The following is a 23,747-nucleotide window of genomic DNA, read 5'->3' on the forward strand; positions in this document are numbered from 1 at the left end:
TCTCTAGACATACACTTTTCACATGCAAATCTTTGTCGTGTTTCTTCTCAAATGCGTTAGTACTGTTTTATAAGAGCATGGCTAATAAAGCCCTTTGCAGTAGTATAGGCTAAGATATCTGCGCTTTCATACTGAACTCATTGACTTTAATGCGCCAGCGAGACAGACACGCAAAGTGAAAGTATACCCCGCCACCTTTAACTCTATGTACTCCGCGGGACACATGCGTCCTTTCCATATGGATCACGTATCAACAGCAATTCGTCACGTTACTTTCAAAAGTACATCCGAATCGATACGGAAGGTGCTGTATCGATGTGCGCATCGTCAGGCGTCGATGACGATGTATCGTCGTATCGATATTTTGAACACAGCACTAGAAAACACCCTTAGAGTCGGACCTTAATTTCAGTAGTAATGTGGAAGCGATAAGCAAATCTGCTTACTACCATCTCAGAAATATAGCCAAAATTTGATGTTTTGTTTCAAGACAGGACTATAAGTAAGGGATAATGTAGAGGCAGCCGGTAGTTATTGGGAAATAAGCCCCGACAGTGTGATCAGGACCCGACGCGAAGCGGAGGGTCTTGTATCACACTGAAGGGGCTTATTTCCCAATAACTACCGGCTGCCTCTACATTATCCCGCTTATTACACGGCTACTTGCCACATAAGAAAAAAAAACTGGACATGAATATGAATTTGAAACATTTTATTGGCATATTTGTTTTAAATTAACATTTGTATCCTTCCGCGAAACTTGCACAGATGCATAAAATTATCGTAATACCTTATTAAGATCCTCTGCTTCATACTTGTCTCCATTTTTTCTCTTTTAGCCAGTCTTTGAGAAGTTTTAATGCCCATTCTGTATTTTTTTGTGTGTTGGCTTCGTAGTTGTCAAGTTCAGTCTCAGTAAGCTGTCGGAATGTCACGTGCTATCGGAAAGATGATATTTTCCATTTGTGAACTGGTCGTTACCAGCGTGTTGTGTTCAAGTGCATTTTCCATTTGTGAACTGGTATTTACCATTGCTTTTGTTGTCATTCAACCATTCACGACGTTGCTGCTGCTCTCTGCCATTTTGAAAAGGTCACAGGTAATCTCATCTCGGCAACTCGGGCATCAAAATATTTTACGAGTTGCCCAGTGGAAAATACCACATGAGGGGTGTTCATGTGCATTTTCCAAATGGGATTTTGGTATTTACCATAATTACGATAGCACGTGAAGGCAGCATGTGTCTTGTCGTGGTTGTCGAGTGTTTGTCACAAGATGGCGCCAAACAGACAGTCATCTTTATTGATCTTTATTGGCGCGGAGCGATTTTACTCGTGCAAGTAGTCCGGCTATGCGTTATTATTTTGGAGCGGTTATTATTTGAAAAGAACGAACCTGCAAATGTCTCAACTGACCAATCAGAATCAAGCATTCCAGAGAGCCGTGTAATAATAACAGAATAAAAACAGCTCATACAGGTTTGGAACAACGTGAGGCCTATACATTATTTTTTTTTGCTATATGGCTATGGTAAATATTACATGGCTATAATATTTACTATACAAACATTATTCAATCCAAGCAAGTTGAGCGATTATTGGCCGGCTGCACAAACATCCGTCATTCGTAAGCTGAGCATATTTTCCTGCCTCATCTCCAGCCTACATTTTCACTGAACTGAATAGACGTCAGTTTGTTTATCATGCCAACAGCATAAACATTACTTCATATAATACAGGCAACAAATACCTGTACATGCATCGTCTCTATAGACTCATCCATCATTTTCCATTTAATTCCATTTCCATTTATTATGATGGATTTTAGTAGTCTAATTTAATCAGATCATTCATTTTATTTATGTTTTCAATAATCACAGATGAGAGATTGTTGATGTTTGAGAAATGTAGGTCAGTAACCCTTTTAAATACGATACTGTTATGGCGCTTCGACCAGTCTGTATATTGACGATGTTAATGTCTTAAGGGATATAAATTACTTTCTCTCTCTGCTGATGCACAGATATGTTATCTCAAACAGATACAATTTGTGTCATATCAGTTTATTTAAAAGTATGTACTATAATTATTATGACCAAATTTGCCTTCATAACAGATTAGTCATGCACACACTTATTTAAATATCTGCCCATAAGTTACAGTAGTTTCCACTCTATTGCTACTCATTTTTAACTTTTACGATCAAATCTGTTCATGCATGAATTTTATAATGAATCCTGTGATCTTTAAATATGACATATTAATAAACATTCACTCTACATTCACCAGTGTTTCATCTCTTCTCACATTAGATACGCTTTTGTGGGAGAAAAGAAACAGCATGTGCAGACTCATGCTGTTGTAGATGCGTAGTGCGAATGCGCTGAAGAATGAATGGCTGTTTTTATCCTGTTTCACAGAGTCAATGCGCTTCTACCCAGCAGGATGACTGAATTCATCAATACAGCGCACCGCTGCGAGTGATCAAATGGGCACAAAACTAGTTTTGGTGTCAGACTGCAAACTCTGCTGCTGAGATGATTTCAATGTTCATGACCTGAGACACGAGAAAACAAACTTGTCTCAAGCAGAACATTTAAGCGGAGCAGAAAACCAGTCTTAATAACAGCACATCCAAATGTAAATCTTATTCCAAGACAAAAAAACAATAGCTATGTTTATATGCACAAAATTCTGTCAATCCGGCTGAATTTAATCTGATTGTAGGTTATGTAAGTACCATTTACATGCACCCTAAACATAGCAATCTGATTAAAATTTGTTTGTTTACATGAACATTTTATATCATCCAAACCCAACGTCTGTGCAAGCTCACAGTCAGGGTTGCCAGATTCACATATCAAAACCATCCCAATGGACATTCAAAACTAGCCCAAAAGAATAAAATGCCCAAATGCCAATAACTTATGATTTTTAACCGGCAGAAAAAATTAAACTTGTAAAACAGTTTAAACAGTAACCTTAATCTGAACTTAAAAAAGCAGAGGACTTGGCAACGCTGCGCACAGCATCTCTCGTCGAGTTCATGCTTTATCTCTGGATAAATGTACAAAGTCAAAGTTCAATTGGAGAAAGTTGTTCTTAAAAACTTTTCAGATATAGGCAAAGAAAACATACTTTTCGAAAGGCACAGCACTATTTTATTGATTTATGTAATGTTATGAAAGACATGAATGCTGTAGAATTAACAACGCCCCATTCCCATTACAATGTGTGTTGCAATTGCCTTGCTATTGCATGTTTTTTGATGTGAATCATGTGATAAGAGGTAAATATAAGACGTGAATTTAAGCACAATTATTATGTGCATGTGCACAATGTATTTTTGCATCCGCACCGGGTCCGGCGAATGGCCACCCTATTAGCATGCTACAGCACTAATGTGGCTAAAGATACTAATGTCTCAGACTGTATTCACAGGAATCAGATCTATTTTTAAGCGAAAGCGCTCACTGTCTGTTGTGAGGACCTGTAGCTCATTTGCATTTTTTTGCTCCCACCCAAACAGTGACATTTTGTACATGCTATAATAAATGATTTGTGGGGTATTTTGAGCTGAAACTTCACAGACACATTCTAGGCACACCTGAGACTTATATTACATCTTGTAAAAATTGGCATAAAACATGAAGTTTTACAAAGTAGTGCTGTAGCCTTATTTTTAATGAGGTTTAATTACACAGTAATTATATTTTATTATATACATTAATTTATCATAAATTCTGAGTCCTCTGACACAAAAACCAGAGAACAAATAAGAGCAAAAATAACAAGTGTGCAAAACAAGGTAGAATAGAGCAGGTGGATGATGATCTCTCTTGTGTTTGTGAATATGAATGAGATGTGTGTTGGCACAGTAAACACATATTTGAGCAGAATCCTGATGGCTCACGTTGTATACCAGAGGCACCCGCGTCCGCCCACCATGCCATGGGGCAAAGCAGAGTAGAAATGAGCTTACCGCTCTGTTTGTCAACATTAAGGGATTTCTCTTTTTGGCTAAATTGGACAGGTGCTGTACGCTTTTCAAATGCAATGAATTGTCTTTTTCTCATTTACTTGTTGCATTGTTATTTTATAATTACGGGTGCGTGAGGAGAGAGAACAAGATCTGGAAAAATAAGATTCGAACTTGAACCACCGATGTTTGCTTTAAGTAAAAACTGTGACATTATGTAAATTGATAATGAAGTAATTAGACTGTTTAATTTTTACTAACCATAAAAATGAGCATTTTAACTTTTGCTTTCGACAAGCACCATAATAGTTCTCGGCTCATTTTGAGATAATATCCCGAGGGTCCACGAGCGAGCATTCGTAGCCAATTCAGCAAGGAAGTGATTTGCCTGACGGTGCAGTCCAAAGATTCGAGTTTGATTCGTATGAGTCACCGATTCACCAGTCGGTTCATTAAACTGATTTATAAACCGCACCAAATGAGCGATTCGTTCGTAAACCGCACAGCACACCGGTCTTTCTTTTCCATCACATATCATTCTCAAGCTCACAACTCGGCTGAAATATATATATTTATCGCAGTAGATGCAGCAGGGGTACAGCGCCGCTCTCAGATAGCAATGCAGAACACGCTAGGAGCATCAGGCTATTTGTTAGAGACATCAGGAGTGGGTCTGAGTTTGGCTTACTTGAAGAGCTCTTGTCTGGAGATGGCTCTGTTGGTTAGAGGGTCGATGGCGTACACCTGCAGATCTGATTTAGTGTAGTCCTCCAGTTCATATCCCTCTCCATGTCGACGGGGGCCAATCGACTCCACTATCACTTTAGCACCGGGGATCTGATCTTGCACATAGCGTTCCAAAATACTGTGAAACACAGACAATGTAATGACTAGATCATGTCTTTTGTAGTTATACAATTTATTACATTAAATGCTCTTACATGGCAGATTTTTCTATAGGAGTTAAATGTGATAGAGTTTGCAGCATTTTTTCTTTGTGTAATAGAGGGTTCCCACACCTAAGTTAACTTCAAATTCAAGGACTTTCCAGGTCCAATACCCTCAAATTCAAGGACTAAATGTGGGGACACAATTCAAGTGAGAGCAAGGCAACATCATATTACCTTTTAAGATACATTGTTACAGTTCCCTTTTGAGGGAACTAGCGCTGCGTCACTGCAGTGACACTTTGGGGTAAGTGCGTGAATGTGTATATCAAATTTAACCAATGGTGAGGCTCAACAAAAAAGACAGGGTGATGCCGGAGCCAGGAAGTATATCGTTGTCTGAAATATTGCCAAAGACGGCTTTACAGGGACGCAGGAAGTATGGCACAGCGTCTCGTTCCTTTCTCAGGGAACAACAGTAACATACGTAACCCGAGACATTTTCATGTGTCAAACACAACTATGCAAAAAAGTATTTTGGTATGAATCAACATTCACATACAGAAGATATAAGCATTTAAAGCGAACAGTTTAAAACATGCGCTTAAAAAGTCCCAGGGCCTTGATTTTTTCCCCCAGATTCACAAACTTTCAAAAATTTCAAGCCCCCGTGGGAACACTGTTTGTGATAAAACAACATCAATGCTTCATTTAAGATAACACTAACCTTTAAAACAGTATACATTAGATAGGTTAGAGCAGTGGTTCTCAAACTTTTTCAGCATGCAGCCCCCCCTTATGTACAGCACATTCCTTCATGCCCCCCCAAAGAAAATTGATGACAAAACCAGTTCTAAACCTAAAACTTTTAATTAAACAAAACATTTTAAATTATGCAAAGTAGTGCTGTTGGTTAGTAGCCTTAATTTTTTTTTAGATTTAATTACACAGAATTCATGATAAATAAATGTATTTTATAAAATGTCATTAAACTGGGGCCCCCCTGGCACCATCTTGCGGCCCCCCAGGGACCCCGGCCACCAGGTTGAGAACCACTGGGTTAGTGCATTCTGTAGTGTACACAGGGTATATTTCTTTTTAAAAAATGAAATCTTGTGTTTTTGTGAATGTCTGGGTCATATTATAACCAAAATCAAAATGATAAAAATACATTTCACATTTACAAATTTTTTTTTTATGGGAGTTAAGCACATTAGCTCTCATTACTGTAATGTGAAACTGTAATTAGACTTCTCATTAGATTACAGTCATTATATTAATACAATAATGAGAATAACCCTTTACAGACCCAATTATTTATTTATTTTTAAAATGAAAACTAACAGCAGGCAATACAACAGAATCTATTTTGATGCTCTTTACCAATAAAAATATAGCATATTATATTAAATATAGCAAATTGTAATGAACTCATTCCTTAGTCTTGTCTCTCATTTTGAAGTTCTGTTCTGCCATGATTTGTAGTCTTTTATTCATTGATCCTTGGAGTTGATTGTTTCCCAGATGTGTCTTTTATCTTGTTAACCCATGTGTATATAGCCCCAGCCTACTTCCATACTATATAGTAGGAGAAAAGCCGTATAGGCGAGACGAGTAGTAAGTCCGAATTCGCGAAATAGCGAAAAGTACCCGGATGACCTACTATGTCCGGTTAGATTTTGCAGTGTGCATACGACAGACACTTCACTATCCCATGATACCCCAGGAGAGGAGTTATCCAACGAAGGCGTCGTCATATTAGGAAATGGTGGAAAGCGGCGATGCTGTTGTATTTGCGCCGAAATGACAACAATGTCGTGATGTATCAACATGGTGGATGTAGTACGTCCGGATCTCATTCATCCTACCATGATTCATACTATACAGTATCTACTGTTTTAACAGTCAGTAAGTAGGTACTTCATCTCATTCAGTACGTACTGTCACAGTATGCGGTTTTGGACACAGCCCCAATGTTTCAGTTGTCTTGCGTCAGTTGTTGAATGTATGTTTGATATAATGGTTTGGTTCCCTGGATTATCTTGTTTTCTGTTTGCCTGCTGTGTTTTGTTTCTTTTAATAAATGTCTGCCTCTATCTCACTGATCATTACACAAATAAAGCTTTTTTATATTACAGTAATGAGAATTCATGTTCTCAAACTTTAGGAAAATATCTTGGCAAATGTTCAAATGTTTGCAAGTGTACCTGGGGTCAAAGTGACAATTTTTACCACAATAAAGTGACTTTAACTTGTAATACTTGACTCTTTTATTTTCTTTGCATCACTTTAAACCCATTTTTCTCAAAATTCCATTCCTGAAAATCACAGATGAACAATAACTGATTTGAAAATGGCCTGAAACTAACCAGCTTTCATATGGTAATCTATAATTGGTAAAATCTCACCATGTGATGGTTTCCCAGAATGCATCATATATATATATATATATTAGCAATAGTTTTCACTAATGTTAGCAAAGCAATTGGGATCTACACGCTTTGTTTTTTTGCTTATTAAACATTATTTTAAGTTCTTAATTTTGTGGTTGTACAATTTAGATAAAGTCAAAGTAACTGAGAAAGCAAGGTGGGTGATGGTGCAGAAAACAAAACTGATATCTCACGCAATCAGCTGATCTTTATTCTCCTCCACAACGGTGGGCGGCACATTTGAGACCACAACCTGCATGTCCAACGCGTTCACGACCGACACCTTAAACACACACACAGGAAATACAAGAGAGTCAGAAAATTAGATTCAATCTGTAGTCCAGTTCTACACGACTGTGAGATATTAAACATACACTGGAGTCTAAAACTTTGATATCTGTGATAAAATTCTTATTATAAAACGGGCAGTTCTGGTTCTTCATTCTGATTGGTTGAAACGCGTTCTAAGCCGTGATAAAATACACCGGTAACCTCACGGTTCAGACCACATTACATAAGTATCACTGCGCCACTGTTACTGCGTATTGATTTATGAAAATAAACACCACAGTCTTAAATCATATTTTTAATTTGTCTACAATTGAACAATTAATGGCGATATCCAGATAATTATCAATAAATATTGTTGAGTCATCTCGTCGATAAAGAGAAAACGTTGTCTGAGGATTTTATAACTCAAGTTCACACGTCCGCTATTATCCACTGGGTGGCGATCTTACCCAACTTAAACACTGACGCATTCACTGAAAACACCGTGTAGTAATGTTCATGGCTCCGTCTGAATCTGATCTCTTACTAAAGTTCTTCACAAAAATGGAATTATCTCCGCTTTTAATAAAACAATTTGAGAGGTGATAAGAGATCAAATGAAGGTAGGATGAAATGTTTTTTTGTTTGTTTTTGTTTCAAAGCGGATGGTCTGTTCTTTCATTTGATATTTTATGTTTATACAAAGAAGATAATTTTCTGGAAGGCATTAAACTAAAACTGGGTGGCAACTTAAAAAAAAAAAAACGCTGACGGGGAAAGAGTTCAGCATGCTTCCAAGCATATTTGATCATCACTAACATCGTCGTGCCTAACAACGCCCCTTAGCTGTTATAAAATGCACTGGTAACCCACTGCTTCTCGGGGTTTATTGCTTTATTATTTGGAAAAATATTAAAACAACAAAATGCTGCAACATAAATTAAATATAAGTTATATATAAGTTAAATATAATGTTATTTTTAACATCTGAAACATAAGTTAGGACAGGATCACGACCCAAGACTCGAACTCAGGTCCGAAACGCTGTTGTGCCATACGCTGACACGCAGACATCTTGGCAATTGGTATCGACATTTTGCACTATTTCTCACTCAAAATATTATGCAGAATGCAAAGTTCTTAAAAAAAAAAAATTGCATTAAATGTGAAAACGCCAACTATAAGCATTTTCATTACTTTCAGACATAGGGTGCCAGGGATGACGCATTTTTGTAAACTTTTTTTAGGCTTAAATTCAGCAGGTCAATAACAGTGGGACAGCAATATGAATGCATACAGATATGCGATCAACTGTAAAAGAATATTATATTACCTAATCAAATTAGAGCAATGCAAAAACTAATGACATCATTTCTAAAAAAAAAAAAAAACTGATGCAGCAATATTGATCTTTCAAATCCCTCTTATTTTATTTGGCATTCATTAGCCTCAGAGGCTTCTGCATATTATACAGACGCTGGCAAGAAGTAGTCCAAGAAATATAGCAGCATAAATTATTCAGCTGACAGTAAAAAATAATTCATTTATATATTCATAACTAGTGCACACGTGCTTACGTAAACACACATTTACCCAAACTTAACATCTTGAAATGCACGAGCATATAGACTGATGGGATATTTTTATCAAAGCAAACAGCACTCTGTAGAAATACTGTTCTGCGATTTAAATTATTCAATGATTTGACTTTAGCTAAACCCAAACACTCATTTTGCTTCGCCAAAGGGATGACAAAACTTCATTTCACTGAGCTATTTTCAGTAAATGAGTTTGAACTGTTATTATGTTGAGCTATGATGCATGCAGGATCCGAAACAAAATCACACGCACTCACCACCACATCCGCTCTGCTGCTCAGACCAAGCCCGTAGTTGTCTGTGGCAATGACCTCAAACTTGAAGTAAGACCGGCGCATGTTTCTGAACATGATGGCGCTCTTTATGATGCCCGTGTAGGTCTCAATGATGAAACTGTCCTGGCCCTCAGCCGCAGGTGGGATGATCAGTCTATAAGCCATTTTACTGTAGTTTCCGGTGTCAACATCTGTAGCCTGATACACATTAAAGAAATTGAAACCTTAACCTTCAAAATAGAGATACTGATAGCCGATTGACTAGTTCACCTGTAAAGTATAATGGTAAACAATCTTGGCTTGATGTTTTTAAAGGGAGCTCAAACCCCAGGCTCGGCTCGAGCCCCAAGTTCAATCAGGGGTTGAACAACAAGATCAATTCCCCACACAACAATCTACAGTAAAATGATAATAAATACAAAACCATATATGTAAAGACATAAACATTACAAAATAAGAACAGAGTGGGCTAATTTGCATAATGTTAATGACGCGATGGCGCTTGCGGAGGTGTGTCTCATTGCGCATGCTTGGAAATGAAACGTTTTGGATTATGGGTAAAGTAGTATCGTATAACAACGCAATGTTTACGTTACATCTTTCAATAAAGATAAAAACAAGACTGATGAGGTTGTAGTGGTAGGCTTTGGCAAACTATTGCATTAAAGCGATACCTTTTAGGAGTTGAAGAGAAAAAAGAAAAAAGCAGAGAAAGAAAAGCAATCACAAGGTAAAGGTATTTTCTGCTTTACATTGTTTAATGCCTAATTTAAAAACATAAGAAAAATGTCCATCAAAGTTTCTAAATTAACCCACATGAAAAAAGACTATAATTTACTGCAGTAAACTGTGTAGTAAAATTCTTAGATACAAAAAAATACTACAGTAGGGTTCAAAAACAGTATACAGAATACTGTATCACCCTATAGTATTTATTTTGTATTAATATTCATGATATTTATATTGATACATACAGTACTGTAGTTCTGTTGCACTACAGTTGTTGCTCTAACAACATTGCTTAATATGTTGCAATAAAAAAAACTTCTACACTTAAATATATAAATTTTCATTTTTGTCTGTTTTAATTTCACTTGCATTGCTGTGAAATTTTTTACACCAGTGGGGGCCCATTTTCAAGGTTTCGCCTAGGGCCCCATAACCCAATAGAAGGCTGGCCCTGCTTCTATAGCAAATGTCTATTTGTATTTTAAGTGCAGTGAAGAATCCATGTTTCCCATTATTCCAAAATCAAATTTGTCCTGCCCCAGTTTAGTAACAAACCCATAAAAGAATACTAACATTGTGTTTGTCCCACTGTTTCAGATTTTGCATTTATCAAACCACATGATTTAATTATATATCTTAGTTTGTTTATTATAATTATTAATAACAGTTTATAAATATTATTTAGTGATGGGGACGAGACGCCTATGCTGAGTCCAAGTCAAGACCGAGTCTTTGAAGGGTCAAGACCGAGTCCATTGGTTTTCAAATAGAGTTGAGTCCGAGTCAAGACCGAGGCTTTGAGGAAGCAAGCCCGAGTCGAGACCTAGTCCTTTAGGAGTCGAGACCAAGATCATAAAAACGTGTCAGTTTTCATATTCATGATGTAATTTAACCCCAGTTAATAATCAACAGTTAGGCCTACAGACTAAGCTAGATTGGGAATTGTTTAGAGGAGCAGTGTTAACGTCTTAATATGGACTATGCTTTTACTATCATTAAAAAAAAATCCCTATCACGTGCATCATCTTCTGCCTATTTTTCTAGAGATAAATAAACGGCTCTGATGGCAGTATTTTTGCATTGCACCATGGGATGTAATTTTCAAATAATGCCCATCAACATTGTATTTTATTATTATTGTTATGTGTTGTGTTGTGTGTTTTTTTATATGAACATAAAAAAATGTGTTTGTCTCAAGGACTTGACCTGAAATTACGAGTTCTTCTCCTCCCACTGTGGTCCGAGACTGAGTCAAGACCAATTCTTTGAAGGAACAAGTCCGAGACGAGTCCGAGAAAGCAGAAATCGGGTCTCGAGACCGGACTCGAGTACATTTACATTTACATTTACATTTAGTCATTTAGCAGACGCTTTTGTCCAAAGCGACTTACAAGTGAGGTAAACAATAGAAGCAATTATGGCAACATAAGAACAGCAATACATAAGTGCACTGGAAATAGTCTCACCAAGTCCAACACAATATACATAGCCAAGGGTTAGTATTTTTTTTTTATTTTTTTTTTTTAGATAAAGAGGAAGGTAAATAGAGAAAGAGATAAAGAGAAGGTAACTAAATAAAGATAGTAAATCTGTAATTAGGAAGTTAGGTAATGATGGAAGAAATGGGTTTTTAGCCGAGTCTTAAAGACAGCTACAGTGTCAGCTGATCGTGTCACGACCGGCAGATCATTCCACAGTTGTGGGACAGTTCCTGAGAAGGTACGCGTTAGTGTTTTCTTCCCTTTTTGAGATGGTACCACAAGTCTTCGCTCGGTGGCAGAGCGCAGTGATCGAGAGGGTACATAAGGCTCTATAAGCAAGCGAAGGTAAGGGGGTGCTGACCCAGTGATGGTTTTAAAGGCCAGGAGCAGAGCCTTAAATTTGATGTGGGCTGCTATAGGAAGCCAGTGTAACTTGACAAAGAGAGGAGTGACGTGCGCCCTCTTTGGCTCATTGAAGACCACTCTTGCCGCTGCGTTCTGAATCATCTGTAGGGGTTTTGGTCGTGCAGGCTGGAAGTCCTGCCAGTAGTGCATTGCAGTAGTCCAGCCTGGACAGGACAAGAGCTTGGACCAGGACCTGCGTAGCATGCACATCTAGGAAAGGTCTAATTTTCCTAATATTGTAGAGGATGAATCTACAAGAGCGAGCGGTGCTGGCAACATGCTCCGTGAAGCTAAGCCGATCATCAATGACCACTCCCAGGTTTTTGGCCGTCTTGGAAGGCGTGATGGTCGAGGAACCTAGCTGAATGGAAAAGTTGTGCTGAATCTTTGGTTCAGATGATATGACAAGCAGTTCTGTCTTCGCAAGGTTAAGCTGGAGATGGTGATCCTTCATCCAGAGTGAGATGTCCCTCAGGCATGCCGAGATGCGGGCAGAAACCGTAGGATCATCAGGGTGGAACGACAAGTGGAGTTGAGTGTCGTCTGCATAGCAGTGGTAGGAAAAGCCATGTTTCCGAATGACAGAGCCCAGGGATGTCATGTATATCGAAAAGAGCAGCGGTCCAAGCACAGAGCCTTGAGGGACCCCGGTATCAAGACGTTGGGGTTCGGAGACGTCACCTCTCCAGGATACCCGAAATGACCTATCAGAGAGGTACGACTTGAACCATAGAAGCGCTGTGTCAGTGACACCCATAGACATGAGAGTCGACAGGAGGATGCGGTGATTGACCGTGTCATCACTATTATTATTATTATTATAAAGAGCTAAAATAAAAGTGTTTCTAAGTCATTTAAAAAATAATTATAATTATAATAAATAGAAAATATGATTTCTTTTTATATCAATTTTAAATATTTATCAGTTTGAGATAAATATTTGTAGTTCACAAACTAAAACGATACTGAAATTATAATTGTATTACATTACATTGTTTTAAACCCCAAATCCTTTTGTTAAAATATTCTTTATAAAAAATTATATTCAGTTATCTGTAATATAATGCTGTTGTGACAAATGAAAGTAATTAATATAGCTAGCTACTTTTTAATAGTAACCTGTCGTGTAGCTAACTACTTTTTCAGATGGGTATGGCTATACTTTAATGAGCAGCTTTGTAGTTTATCTAACTACAGTTTCAAGGTAGCTTCCCCAACATTGCTTTTTATATTAAAATACCAGATTGAACTCATCAGCTTGTTAGTGTGTTAATTATGAAGATGTAGGTAGCACTTTATTTTAAAGTACGTGTACTTACCTCGTACATATATGGTAAATAAGTTGTACTTACAGACAAATGTGTGGTACTTACTTTTAGGTATCTACATGTTAATTAATTGGTATCATTATTGTACTTACCAGTGGTACAAATTTGGTAGTTATTATGTAACTCTAGATAAGTACTAGGTAATAACAGATACATACTTATAGTGTAGGTATACTGTATTATTGTGTAAGTACAGTAGTGTTTGATATTAGTTATCATATACGTACACTATAAATACCTGTCATTAATCCTACCTTGCCTGTAAATACTAAATACTTATATTGTACATTTATTTGTAAGTACAGTAATGTTTATCGTTAGTTACAGTATATCTACACTATGAGTATGTATCTGTTATTACCCAGTACTTATCTAGAATTACATAATAACTACCACTGGTAAGTACAGTAATGAAACCAATTAATTACCATGTAGATACCTAAAAGTAAGTACCACACATTTGTCGGTAAGAACAACTTATTTAATATCAGTGGTGACATCACTGTGACATCACAGTACCGCAAGAACATTTGAGTTTAAAGGACTTGCTCTTGCAGTACTGGGATGTCACACACCGAATAGTCTGTGGGAGAGGGTTGATAAGCTGAATCAGGTGTGTTTTATAAAGGAAGACATCTTAAACATTCTGGGAGGGCGGCGTGAGGACTGGAATTGAGAAACACTGCTGTAATATATGGGCATCAGGAACTTGCCCTCCAAATCATTAGAAATAGAGATAGCAGCTGTCTGAACAATGTCAGAGAGATATGATGAAGCGAGAGTACCTTTAAACAGAGTGAGAGATTTGTGCTTTACCGTCGACAGGTGTGTCTGGACGTGAACAGTATGTTTCTCACTGAATAAATGAAATATAATGCAGCACACACACCAAGACCTGCTAACATCTCATACTCGTGAATTAATAACCACTGTGTCACTTCTGATATCTTGTTTTAATGAATACATGTCAATGCACAAACTAAAAAGAAATAAAATGTCATTATTGTATTATCTTATAGCTTATAAGAAACCTGCCTTATAATAATACAAATATTTTGACTTTGTTCAGTAATTAATACGTACCACAATTTTAAGGACTGTAGTGAAAGTCTTTGTGTCTTCTGTCACGCCACCGATGTACAGGGACCTTGAGAAGACCGGCGGATGATCATTCTCATCCTGAACCTCGATGTAAACCTTCGCTGTGTTTGCTGGTTAAAGTCCCACAGACAGAAGAGAGAAAAAGATCTCAGTTTATGGAAACATTGGCCCTATTTGTCACAGTTAAAAGTAAAAACCGATTTAATGTAAACGCAGCTGCTTCTATTCATGCTGTGGCAAATGTGAGAAATACTCTCTGTCAGAAAGCATTTGTCTTCAGCAGCGCTACGCGACACTATATAAAGTCATCCAGTCTGGATCTGAGCACACACTGGGGAAAGCACAGATGAAGAGCTGTATATCATAACTCAATAAAAGAAAACAAAACATGGAGGTAGGTGAACTCAAGGCCATATGAACGCTGAGAGAGAGAGAGAAAAAGCATGCCTGTCGTTTTATAAACATCTAAATAGATATCAGAATGTTTAAAACAAGATGTCTGGCAGGACAAACACAAAGCAGAGGAGGAACAAATTACAACTTTTTGATAAACCCCAAATAAAACTGCATTGATGATAGGTTGCTAATTTATAGCTCAGGAGATTTGATGGAGATCTCAGTTGTGTTTTACTCGTGTATCAACTCAGATTTTTCTCATAAAACTGCTTGGGAGCAATAGAAACAAATGAGACAATTGTGGAGCTGTCAAATTAATGTAGATTGGATAGGAAAAAGAATCTGGATTTGGGCAAATTTGATTTGAAAAATGTTAAAATCTTCAATAACATTGACTTTGAATGGATACTTGGCAAATCTGAGCTCAATTTGTGACATTGTGAGATTCTGGGATCTTTTTCTCAGAAGAATCATCTGAGATGGAACGCTGCAAAAAATGAAAAAATAATAATAATAATTCAGTAAAAATATAAAAAAAATCTTAAATAAAGATGTATTTTCCTGATGAGCAAAATGACCTAGGAAAATAAGTCTAGTTTATAGACCAAAAATATCAAATGCAAGTGATTTTGTGCATAAAACAAGCACCAAAATCTGCCAATGGGGTAAGCAAATTTTCTTGAATTTAGTGTTTAAGAAAAATGTTCAAGATTTTTTTGCTTACCCCATTGGCGGATTTTTTGCTTGGAAAACGAATTCGTCCAAAATAGTGCTAAAGTCACCAATTTAAATTGCTTTATTTATGTTTATAGATTCGAATTTCCTGTTTATTTTCATGTCACTCAACACAAAAGCTTGAGCTGGCGTGTTGACCAGTAATGGTCATTAAGGCTTTATTGTTAGTGTTTACTAATAGATTTGAGACACCCTAACCCTAAATTAAAGCCTAGAAGCGACAATGGTTTAAAAATGAATAACAAATGAAAAAAAACAATACAGCATCCAGCCTCCTGTCTGGAAGATGGTGTGGGCACGAAAGATACTTCCTACTGAAATACATCCGATTGAAAGCTGTGCTGATTGACACACAAAGAAGATAATCATGAGCATGAAAACAAATCAATAGATGTACATTTCAACTGCCAATCTCTAATCTTTCATTGGACACACGCAGGTTAAACCGAGGTGAACTTTCAGTCTCTTCTTTTTTTATTGTATGTTTATATATTTAAAGAAAAAAAATTTCTGGAAGGCTTTAAACTTTTGTGAAAATCATAAAAAATGCTGGCACTGGCTGGCAACTTTTTAATAAAAAGCTGACAGGGAAAGAGTTAAATAACCACCTGTTGACCACTAGCCTAGGAGGAACTAAAGCTGCTTTGAAACAATTAAACAATTGTGAAAAGCACTATATAAATAAAATTGAATTAAATCGAATATACTAAATCAGTGGTTCTCAAACTTGTTCTGCGTGCGGCCCCCCTTGTGTACAGTGCATTCCTTCGCGGCCCCCCCAAAGAAAATGTATGACAAAAAACTGTTCTAAAAATGTAACATTATAATTAAACAAAACATATTAAGTTATACAAATTAGTGCTGTTGGTTAGTAGCCTTATTTTTTTAGGTTTAATTACACATAATTCATGATAAATGAATGTATTTTATAAAATGTCATGAACACTGGGGCCCCCCGGCACAATCTTGCAGCCCCCAGTTTGAGAACCACTGCACTAAATTGGACACTACAGGCAAATCATGACATGATGTAAAGGTAAAATAATTGACATGTACATTAAATAAATGTTCAGGTAAAAAGAATCACAGTAAAGTATTATTCTGCCATGTAATAAAGTTTATTAGCCTAAATGTAAGACGTTTGCAGTTGCCTAGGAATAAACAGGATGGTTGGTTATTGAGGTGAAGAAGTTCATCTTGACAAAAGATTTTCTTTTAGCCTTTACATTTTATTTCAACAGTGCTGCATTAAAAAAAGTAAGTTTAGAGATTATTTTTTCCGAGAGTGTTTCAGCATGCATGTAGTCCACTTAGCAATATAAGAGCCTTTCTGAGAAGTTGTACTGCAACTTTATTTCTTTTAGAGATGTTTACATTGACCGATTAACCACTAAAAGAAAGGAAATAATTTATGACCAATTAATACTATCAATTAAAAGAAAATAAATATTTGTTAACGCACGGTGCATGTCAACGCATACCTACAGGCATTTCGCCACTTTTTATTATTCATTTGCAAATGGCCTGTAAATGAGGTGAATTATTGCTGCCCTGACGGTCTGGTAAAGTAATTATTTGTATGACAAATCATTTATACTGCATATGTGTTCATCCTTGAGTCAACCTGATCTCACGAATTTCCGTGGCATAGTCACGGAATTTTGTGCAAATTTTTCCGTGGCATTCTCACGGATCTCCGCATTTTTCCGTGGCCCTGCTACGGACTGTCTTTTTCCGTGGCATTCTCACGGATTGGTTACTCAACTGTTTTGTCCTATTTTCTTACCATTTTCGCTTCGGTTTAGGGTTAGATTTACATGACATGACATCCCTAACCAAACCCAACTCTAACCCCAACGCCAGGCGACAATTGCTTAAAGTTTAGAAAATATAAAGAATAAATCAGAAAAAATAGTATAAACCAATAGTTAAAGTGACATACTAACGCAAACACCAAATCTAACCCTAAACCGAAGCGAAAATGGTTTGAAAATAGGAAAAAGCAGTTGAGTAACCAATCCGTGAGAATGCCACGGAAAAAGACAGTCCGTAGCAGGGCCACGGAAAAATGCGGAGATCCGTGAGAATGCCACGGAAAAATGAGCACAAAATTCCGTGACTATCCGACGGAACTTTGTGAGATCATGTTGCTTGAGTTCATCCGTCTCGCATGCGTCCGGACAGACCTTCACTGATCGTCTCTGTCCTAGACCCTGACCATAAACATCTCTCTTTTTGCACAAACAGAGACGGAAGACACAAAAGCAAAACTTTTTGAAATGTGTCCTGCTTTAGAAATGGCCACTGTGATAGATACAATCTGCCCACTTTGGATATTAATCCTCAGGACTGATTGCGTGGTCTTGTAATGTAATCTTGTGTAAAAATCTGATAATATATGAATCCTGGTTCTGTTGTTGATCTGTTGCTGCCGTTTCCACGTCCAAATAAATAAAATGCTTGTAATGTTTTTACCGAGTCACAGATTGTCAACTGTATTCTTACTCAATGACAATTTAATATTAAAATCTTATCAGTTAACAGTTAATGTTTGGTTAACCAGCTGCGGTTGTCGGTCGGGAAATCAACTGAATGAACTTCCCTAATCTTTTTTAAAGCATTACCACCATAGTCATCATTTGTGCAACAATACATTTCAAGACAAAACTGCCTGATGTGAGCAATGTTTCTGTTATTACACATAATCAAAGCTCTCTGCAAATCGTGTACTTTTGTAAGTACTGTGACAGCTTTGTACAATAAAGGATTTATGTATTTTTTATTTATTTAACAGAGACAATGCAGAATAACACTGCTATAATTTCAAGCAGCCCTGATGCTCTACATACAATGGTTTATGTCTGGTATCTCAAAACTATGTGCTTTATACTGTAAATAAATGAATACATTTAAATAAATGTTCACATCTGCCAGTTATTTCAGATTAGGATCTTCTTAAATTAAACCCATGAAGAGACGAATGCTTTTGCGTTCTTACTTTTGGAGGGAACGCGAAGGTTAGCCAGGATGAGGGCGAGGGAGTCGGCCTGCACCCGCAGCACGTAACTGGTCACCGTTTCATAGTCCAGTGATTTATTTGTGTAGATGATCCCGGTGCGGTTATTAACCATGAACTCTCCTACAAACACAAATCAAATCAGACAACAGTTCACAGTAGTTATGTAGGGATAGTTCAGCCAAAAAGAAACATTTGTCTTAATTTACTCATCCTTAAGTTGTTGTAAACTTGCATGAGTTTCTTTAATCTGTTGAACACAAAAAAATATATATTTTGATAAAAAAGAAAGAAGATATTATGATAAATGATGATACGCACAGTTGACGTTACCCATTGACTTCCATAGTATTTGTTTTTCCTACTATGTAAGTCAATGGGTACTGTCAACTGTGTGCTTACCATCATTTCATCTAAATATCTTCTTACCAAAATATCTTATTTTTTATTACACGGCTCTCTGGAATGCTTGATTCTGATTGGTCAGTTGAGACATTTGCAGGTTCGTTCTTTTCGAATAATAACCGCTCCAAAATAATAACGCATAGCCGGTACTACTTTTACGAGTAAGATCGCTCCGCGCCAATAAAGATTACTGTTTGTTTGGCGCCATCTTGTGACAAACACTGGACAACCACGACAAGACACAGAGAGCTTACTGAGACTGAACTTGACAAAATAGAGCATGACAGCTACGAAGCCAACACACAAAAAAATACAGAATGGGCATTAAAACTTCTCAAAGACTACGGCTAAAAGAGAAAAAAATGAAGATAGACAAGTATGAAGCAGAGGATCTTAATAAGGTATTACGATCATTTTATGCATCTGTGCAAAGTTTCGCGGAAGGATAAAAAATGTTAATTTAAAACAAATATGCCAATAAAATGTTTCAAATTCATATTCATGTCCAGTTTTTTTTCTTATGTGACAAGTAGCCGTGTAATAAGCGGGATAATGTAGAGTCAGCCGGTAGTTATCGGGAAATAAGCCCCTTCAGTGTGATACAAGACCCTCCGCTTCGCGTCGGGTCCTGATCACACTGTCGGGGCTTATTTCCCGATAACTACCGGCTGCCTCTACATTATCCCTTACGTGTTCAACAGAATTAAGAAACTCATACAGGTTTTTAAGTAAATGATGACAAATGTTCATTTTTAGGTAACTATTCCTTTAACACAATTACACTGCTGCCGCTGGCAAGAGTTCAGGTCAGCAGACATTCATAAGGGTGGATTCACAAAACAGCATCTTATCAACAAACAAATCACATGCAGTGCTCATAAAGCTCTTGTACCTGACATATAATAACCAGTACATGCACATTTTTACCTTATGTGTGTTAATACTGAATATTGACAACAAGCATCTTATTCAATGGCCATCCACAAATCAGTACAACCAAATACTAAATGCATAACAGCATAATGACTATTCAAATTGTGTCACTCATTCATTTTACCCCGACACAACATCTAACCTGTAAATCAGGTTTATTTTACATTTACCAAATTTTCCGGACTATAAGTCACACTTTTTCATAGTTTGGCTGGTCCTGCGACTTATAGTCAGGTGCAACTTACAGTATATGTCAAAATGAATTCATACTAACTAACATGAACAAAAAAAAAAAAACACTACCGTCTACAGCCACGAGAGGGTGCTATATGTTGCTCCTGTAACCTACCCCTGAATAAAAACTTTTAACTGAAACATTAACTTAAAGACAATGGAGAAAGACTTAACAAACAAAATGCACCCAAAAAGAATAATAATTTTCTAAATAAATGCGACTTATAGTCCAGTGCGACTTATATATTTTTATTCCTCTTCATGACGCATTTTTTGACTGATGTGACTTATACTCACGGAGCGACTTATAGTCCGGAAAATACGGTATTATAGAGCTCTGAACTTGCCTAGCACATTAAACAATTTCATGATAAAGTTTTGCTGTACATTTTCTAAAGCTCACGGCAACAATACAGTAAAGCCCTTTTCACACAGAGATTACGGAAAAACATGAAAAATGCGTCCGGGATTTGTCCAGGATCTTTGGTTTTTGGTTCATTTACAATGCCAGTGATTTTTCTATAATCTGTGTGTACATTCACACACATATTATAAAGATCCTGTAAAGACATTTGATGCACTTTGGCGTCAGAATTTGGCTAATTATCCATTTCTACATGCGTGCATTTTTGTCATCAAATGATGAAGAAGCAATCTGCTCAAAAAAGTTGATGCACATGGGGGTGATGGCTGTGTGAGTATCGCGAGACTCGAGCAGAGGTGAGATCGAACATGGCGGCGCACACTTGTTGACAAACACAACAGGACGAGTTTAAACTTTTGAGCTCAAAAACTCATTTCATCCGGAATAAACCAAATTAACATCGCATCGACTACCATATACTCGATACGATCCACAATTCAACTGTACACTGGAGGACTTAACGGACTTGGAGATCTTTATTGACGACTACTTTCACCACACTCATCCGACCATGGATAATGCCGACGTACCCAAACCAGATTCCAAAAGAAGAAAGAGAGACTCCGCAACGGACACTGATGACCTACACACCACCGAAGTTGAGGTTAGTGTGCTGGCTAGCATCAATAAAAAACTGGATATACTGGTTACAATTCACGACGAGTTAAGCGACATGCGGAAAAGCCTTGAATTTGCTCACAATCAAATCGAAACACTACAACAATCAAATCAAGAGCTTCAAACTTCAATAACAACACTCACCCAGCAAATGGAAAATGTCACCGCAGAAAACAAACAGATGAAAGAAACCATTCTAGACATCCAAACACGCTCGATGCGCGACAACTTAATTTTCTCAGGCATTCCAGAAACATCACCCGATAATCCAGAGTTGCATCTAAAAAACTTCATGCACTCTCAACTCAAACTACACGCTGACGTCACTCAAAATATCACCTTTCACCGAGTTCATCGTCTCGGTAAACAACAGCAGGACAAAACTCGTCCCATCATTGCAAAATTTGAACACTATCAACAAAAGGAATTGGTTAAAAGCAAAGGAAAACTACTAAAGGACACTCATTTTGGAATGAACGATCAATACCCACGAGAAATAAACGAACGAAGAAAAGTTCTCTATCCCATATTAAAAGAAAACAGAAGAAACAACATACGTGCAGTATTGACAGTTGATAAACTCTATATAAATGGACAACTATTCCGAAGCCATGAAAAAACACCATGGCTTTTCTGAATGATTAAATATACAAATATACTATAAGCATTATTATTATTATTATTATATTATTATTATTATTACCTTCTTTTCTATTGTCCTATATATATAGATGCTTATGTTTATATGTGTATGTGTATGTATGTATGTATGTGTATGTATATATATATATATATATATATGTATATATATGTGTATGTATGTGTGTATGTATGTGTATATGTATATATATATGTATATATATGTGTGTATATGTGTAATATATATGTGTGTATGTGTGTATTATATTTGTAGATTTTCCTTTTTTTTCTATTATTATTATTATTATTATTTTTCTCCCACACCTCTCTTAACCTACAGACTTTTTAAGCCCAGTGGTTAAGTTCTGTGCTTACACACACACACACTCTCTCTCTCCTTATCTCCTCATTTGCTTATCTTTCTAAGGCTTTTTTTTTTCTTTCTTTTTTTCCGTTTTTTTTTTTATTATTATTATTATTATTTTTTTATTGTTGGTTTCATTTATCAGAATCTCTCTGTCTGTTCTCTCTCTCTCTCCCTCTTCCCCTCTCTCTCTCCCTCTCTCTCTCTCTCTTTTCCTTTGACTCTGATAAGACATGTGCCTTTATTTGTTTTTACGTCTTGTCTTTTTGTGTTTCCTTGTCTATATATGTAAAGTCCAGTTGCTCAATAACTATTGGTTACTCTTATATCCACGCTCCATACCATTACTACCTCTCACCTTAACCCCAAGCAAAAACGCTGGAAAACATGTAATGTGCAATATAAAATACATCCTCACAATATTAATAAGCAAAAACACCCATGCCTTATTACCTCATACAAACCCATCTATCCCTCTCTCCCTTTCTCAACTCTTTCTTTCACTTTATTATTTTATATATCTCTTAACTCATATATACGAGCTAGCTCACAACTCTGACAAATCTGACATGCACACATGCAACCACTTAACTTGATAACATGGAATGTACGCGGCTTTCGTAACCAAACCAAAAGACTTAAAGTAATCAATCACCTAATAAAACTGAGGGCTGATGTTTGCTTCCTTCAAGAAACACATTTAACAGACACAGAATTGCAATATCTCAACTTTAAACAATTTGACAAAATATACTCTTCAACATTTAACAGCAAACAAAGAGGCGTCTCTATTTTAATAAATAAAGATATTCAGTTTTCACTTAACCAATCTATTATAGACCCAGATGGTAGATTCATCATTATTAATGCAATTATAAACCACACAACATTTACATTGGCAAACATTTATGGTCCTAACAATGATGATCCATCTTTCTTCCACAATTTCTTCTCAATACTATCAAATTCAAACAATCTCATCATAGCAGGAGATTTTAATACAGTCATCAATCCCACAATTGACCGCTCAAGCACCTCTGGCAACTTAAGAAATTGGCACTCCACCGACATAATAAAGCAATATATGGAGGACTACGGCCTTAGCGACAGTTGGAGAATGAGGAACCCCTCTTTAAGGGAATATTCATACTTTTCTACAGTTCACCAATGTTCATCTAGACTCGACTTATTCATCATCAGCAATTCACTAATAACCAAGATATCAGATAACAAAATCTACCCTATTGTAATTAGTGATCATGCCCCTATCTCTCTGTCCATAAATACCCAAACACAGGCTAAAACTTCAATTCGATGGCGCTGCAATACCTCACTACTAGAAGACCCCAACTTTACAACCCTTATAAGGCGAGAGTGGGCATTCTTTCTGGGAATGAACGACTCTTCAGACACCTCACCTTCACTGTTATGGGAAACTGGTAAAGCCGTAATCCGAGGGAAAATTATATCATACTCTTCATATAGGAAAAAACAGCAAC

At 36.8% G+C, this 23,747-nt stretch overlaps 1 protein-coding gene across 2 annotated transcripts in view; it reads right to left on the reverse strand.

The window, feature by feature from the left end:
- The window catches only part of pcdh15a (protocadherin-related 15a), a 316,642-nt gene that overhangs the window by 50,789 nt on the left and 242,106 nt on the right, over nt 1-23,747 (reverse strand). For both annotated transcript variants that reach the window (XM_073812872.1, XM_065296062.2), the window contains 5 exons: nt 18,614-18,754; nt 14,467-14,594; nt 9,423-9,638; nt 7,492-7,580; nt 4,667-4,843 (listed from right to left, as the gene is read on the reverse strand). In XM_073812872.1, coding sequence (XP_073668973.1) covers nt 4,667-4,843; nt 7,492-7,580; nt 9,423-9,638; nt 14,467-14,594; nt 18,614-18,754 — 751 coding nt within the window. The remainder of the gene's footprint in view (nt 1-4,666; nt 4,844-7,491; nt 7,581-9,422; nt 9,639-14,466; nt 14,595-18,613; nt 18,755-23,747) is intronic.

The sequence above is a fragment of the Paramisgurnus dabryanus genome, chromosome 20 (assembly GCF_030506205.2).
Source record: "Paramisgurnus dabryanus chromosome 20, PD_genome_1.1, whole genome shotgun sequence".
Taxonomy (NCBI): Eukaryota; Metazoa; Chordata; class Actinopteri; order Cypriniformes; family Cobitidae; genus Paramisgurnus; species Paramisgurnus dabryanus.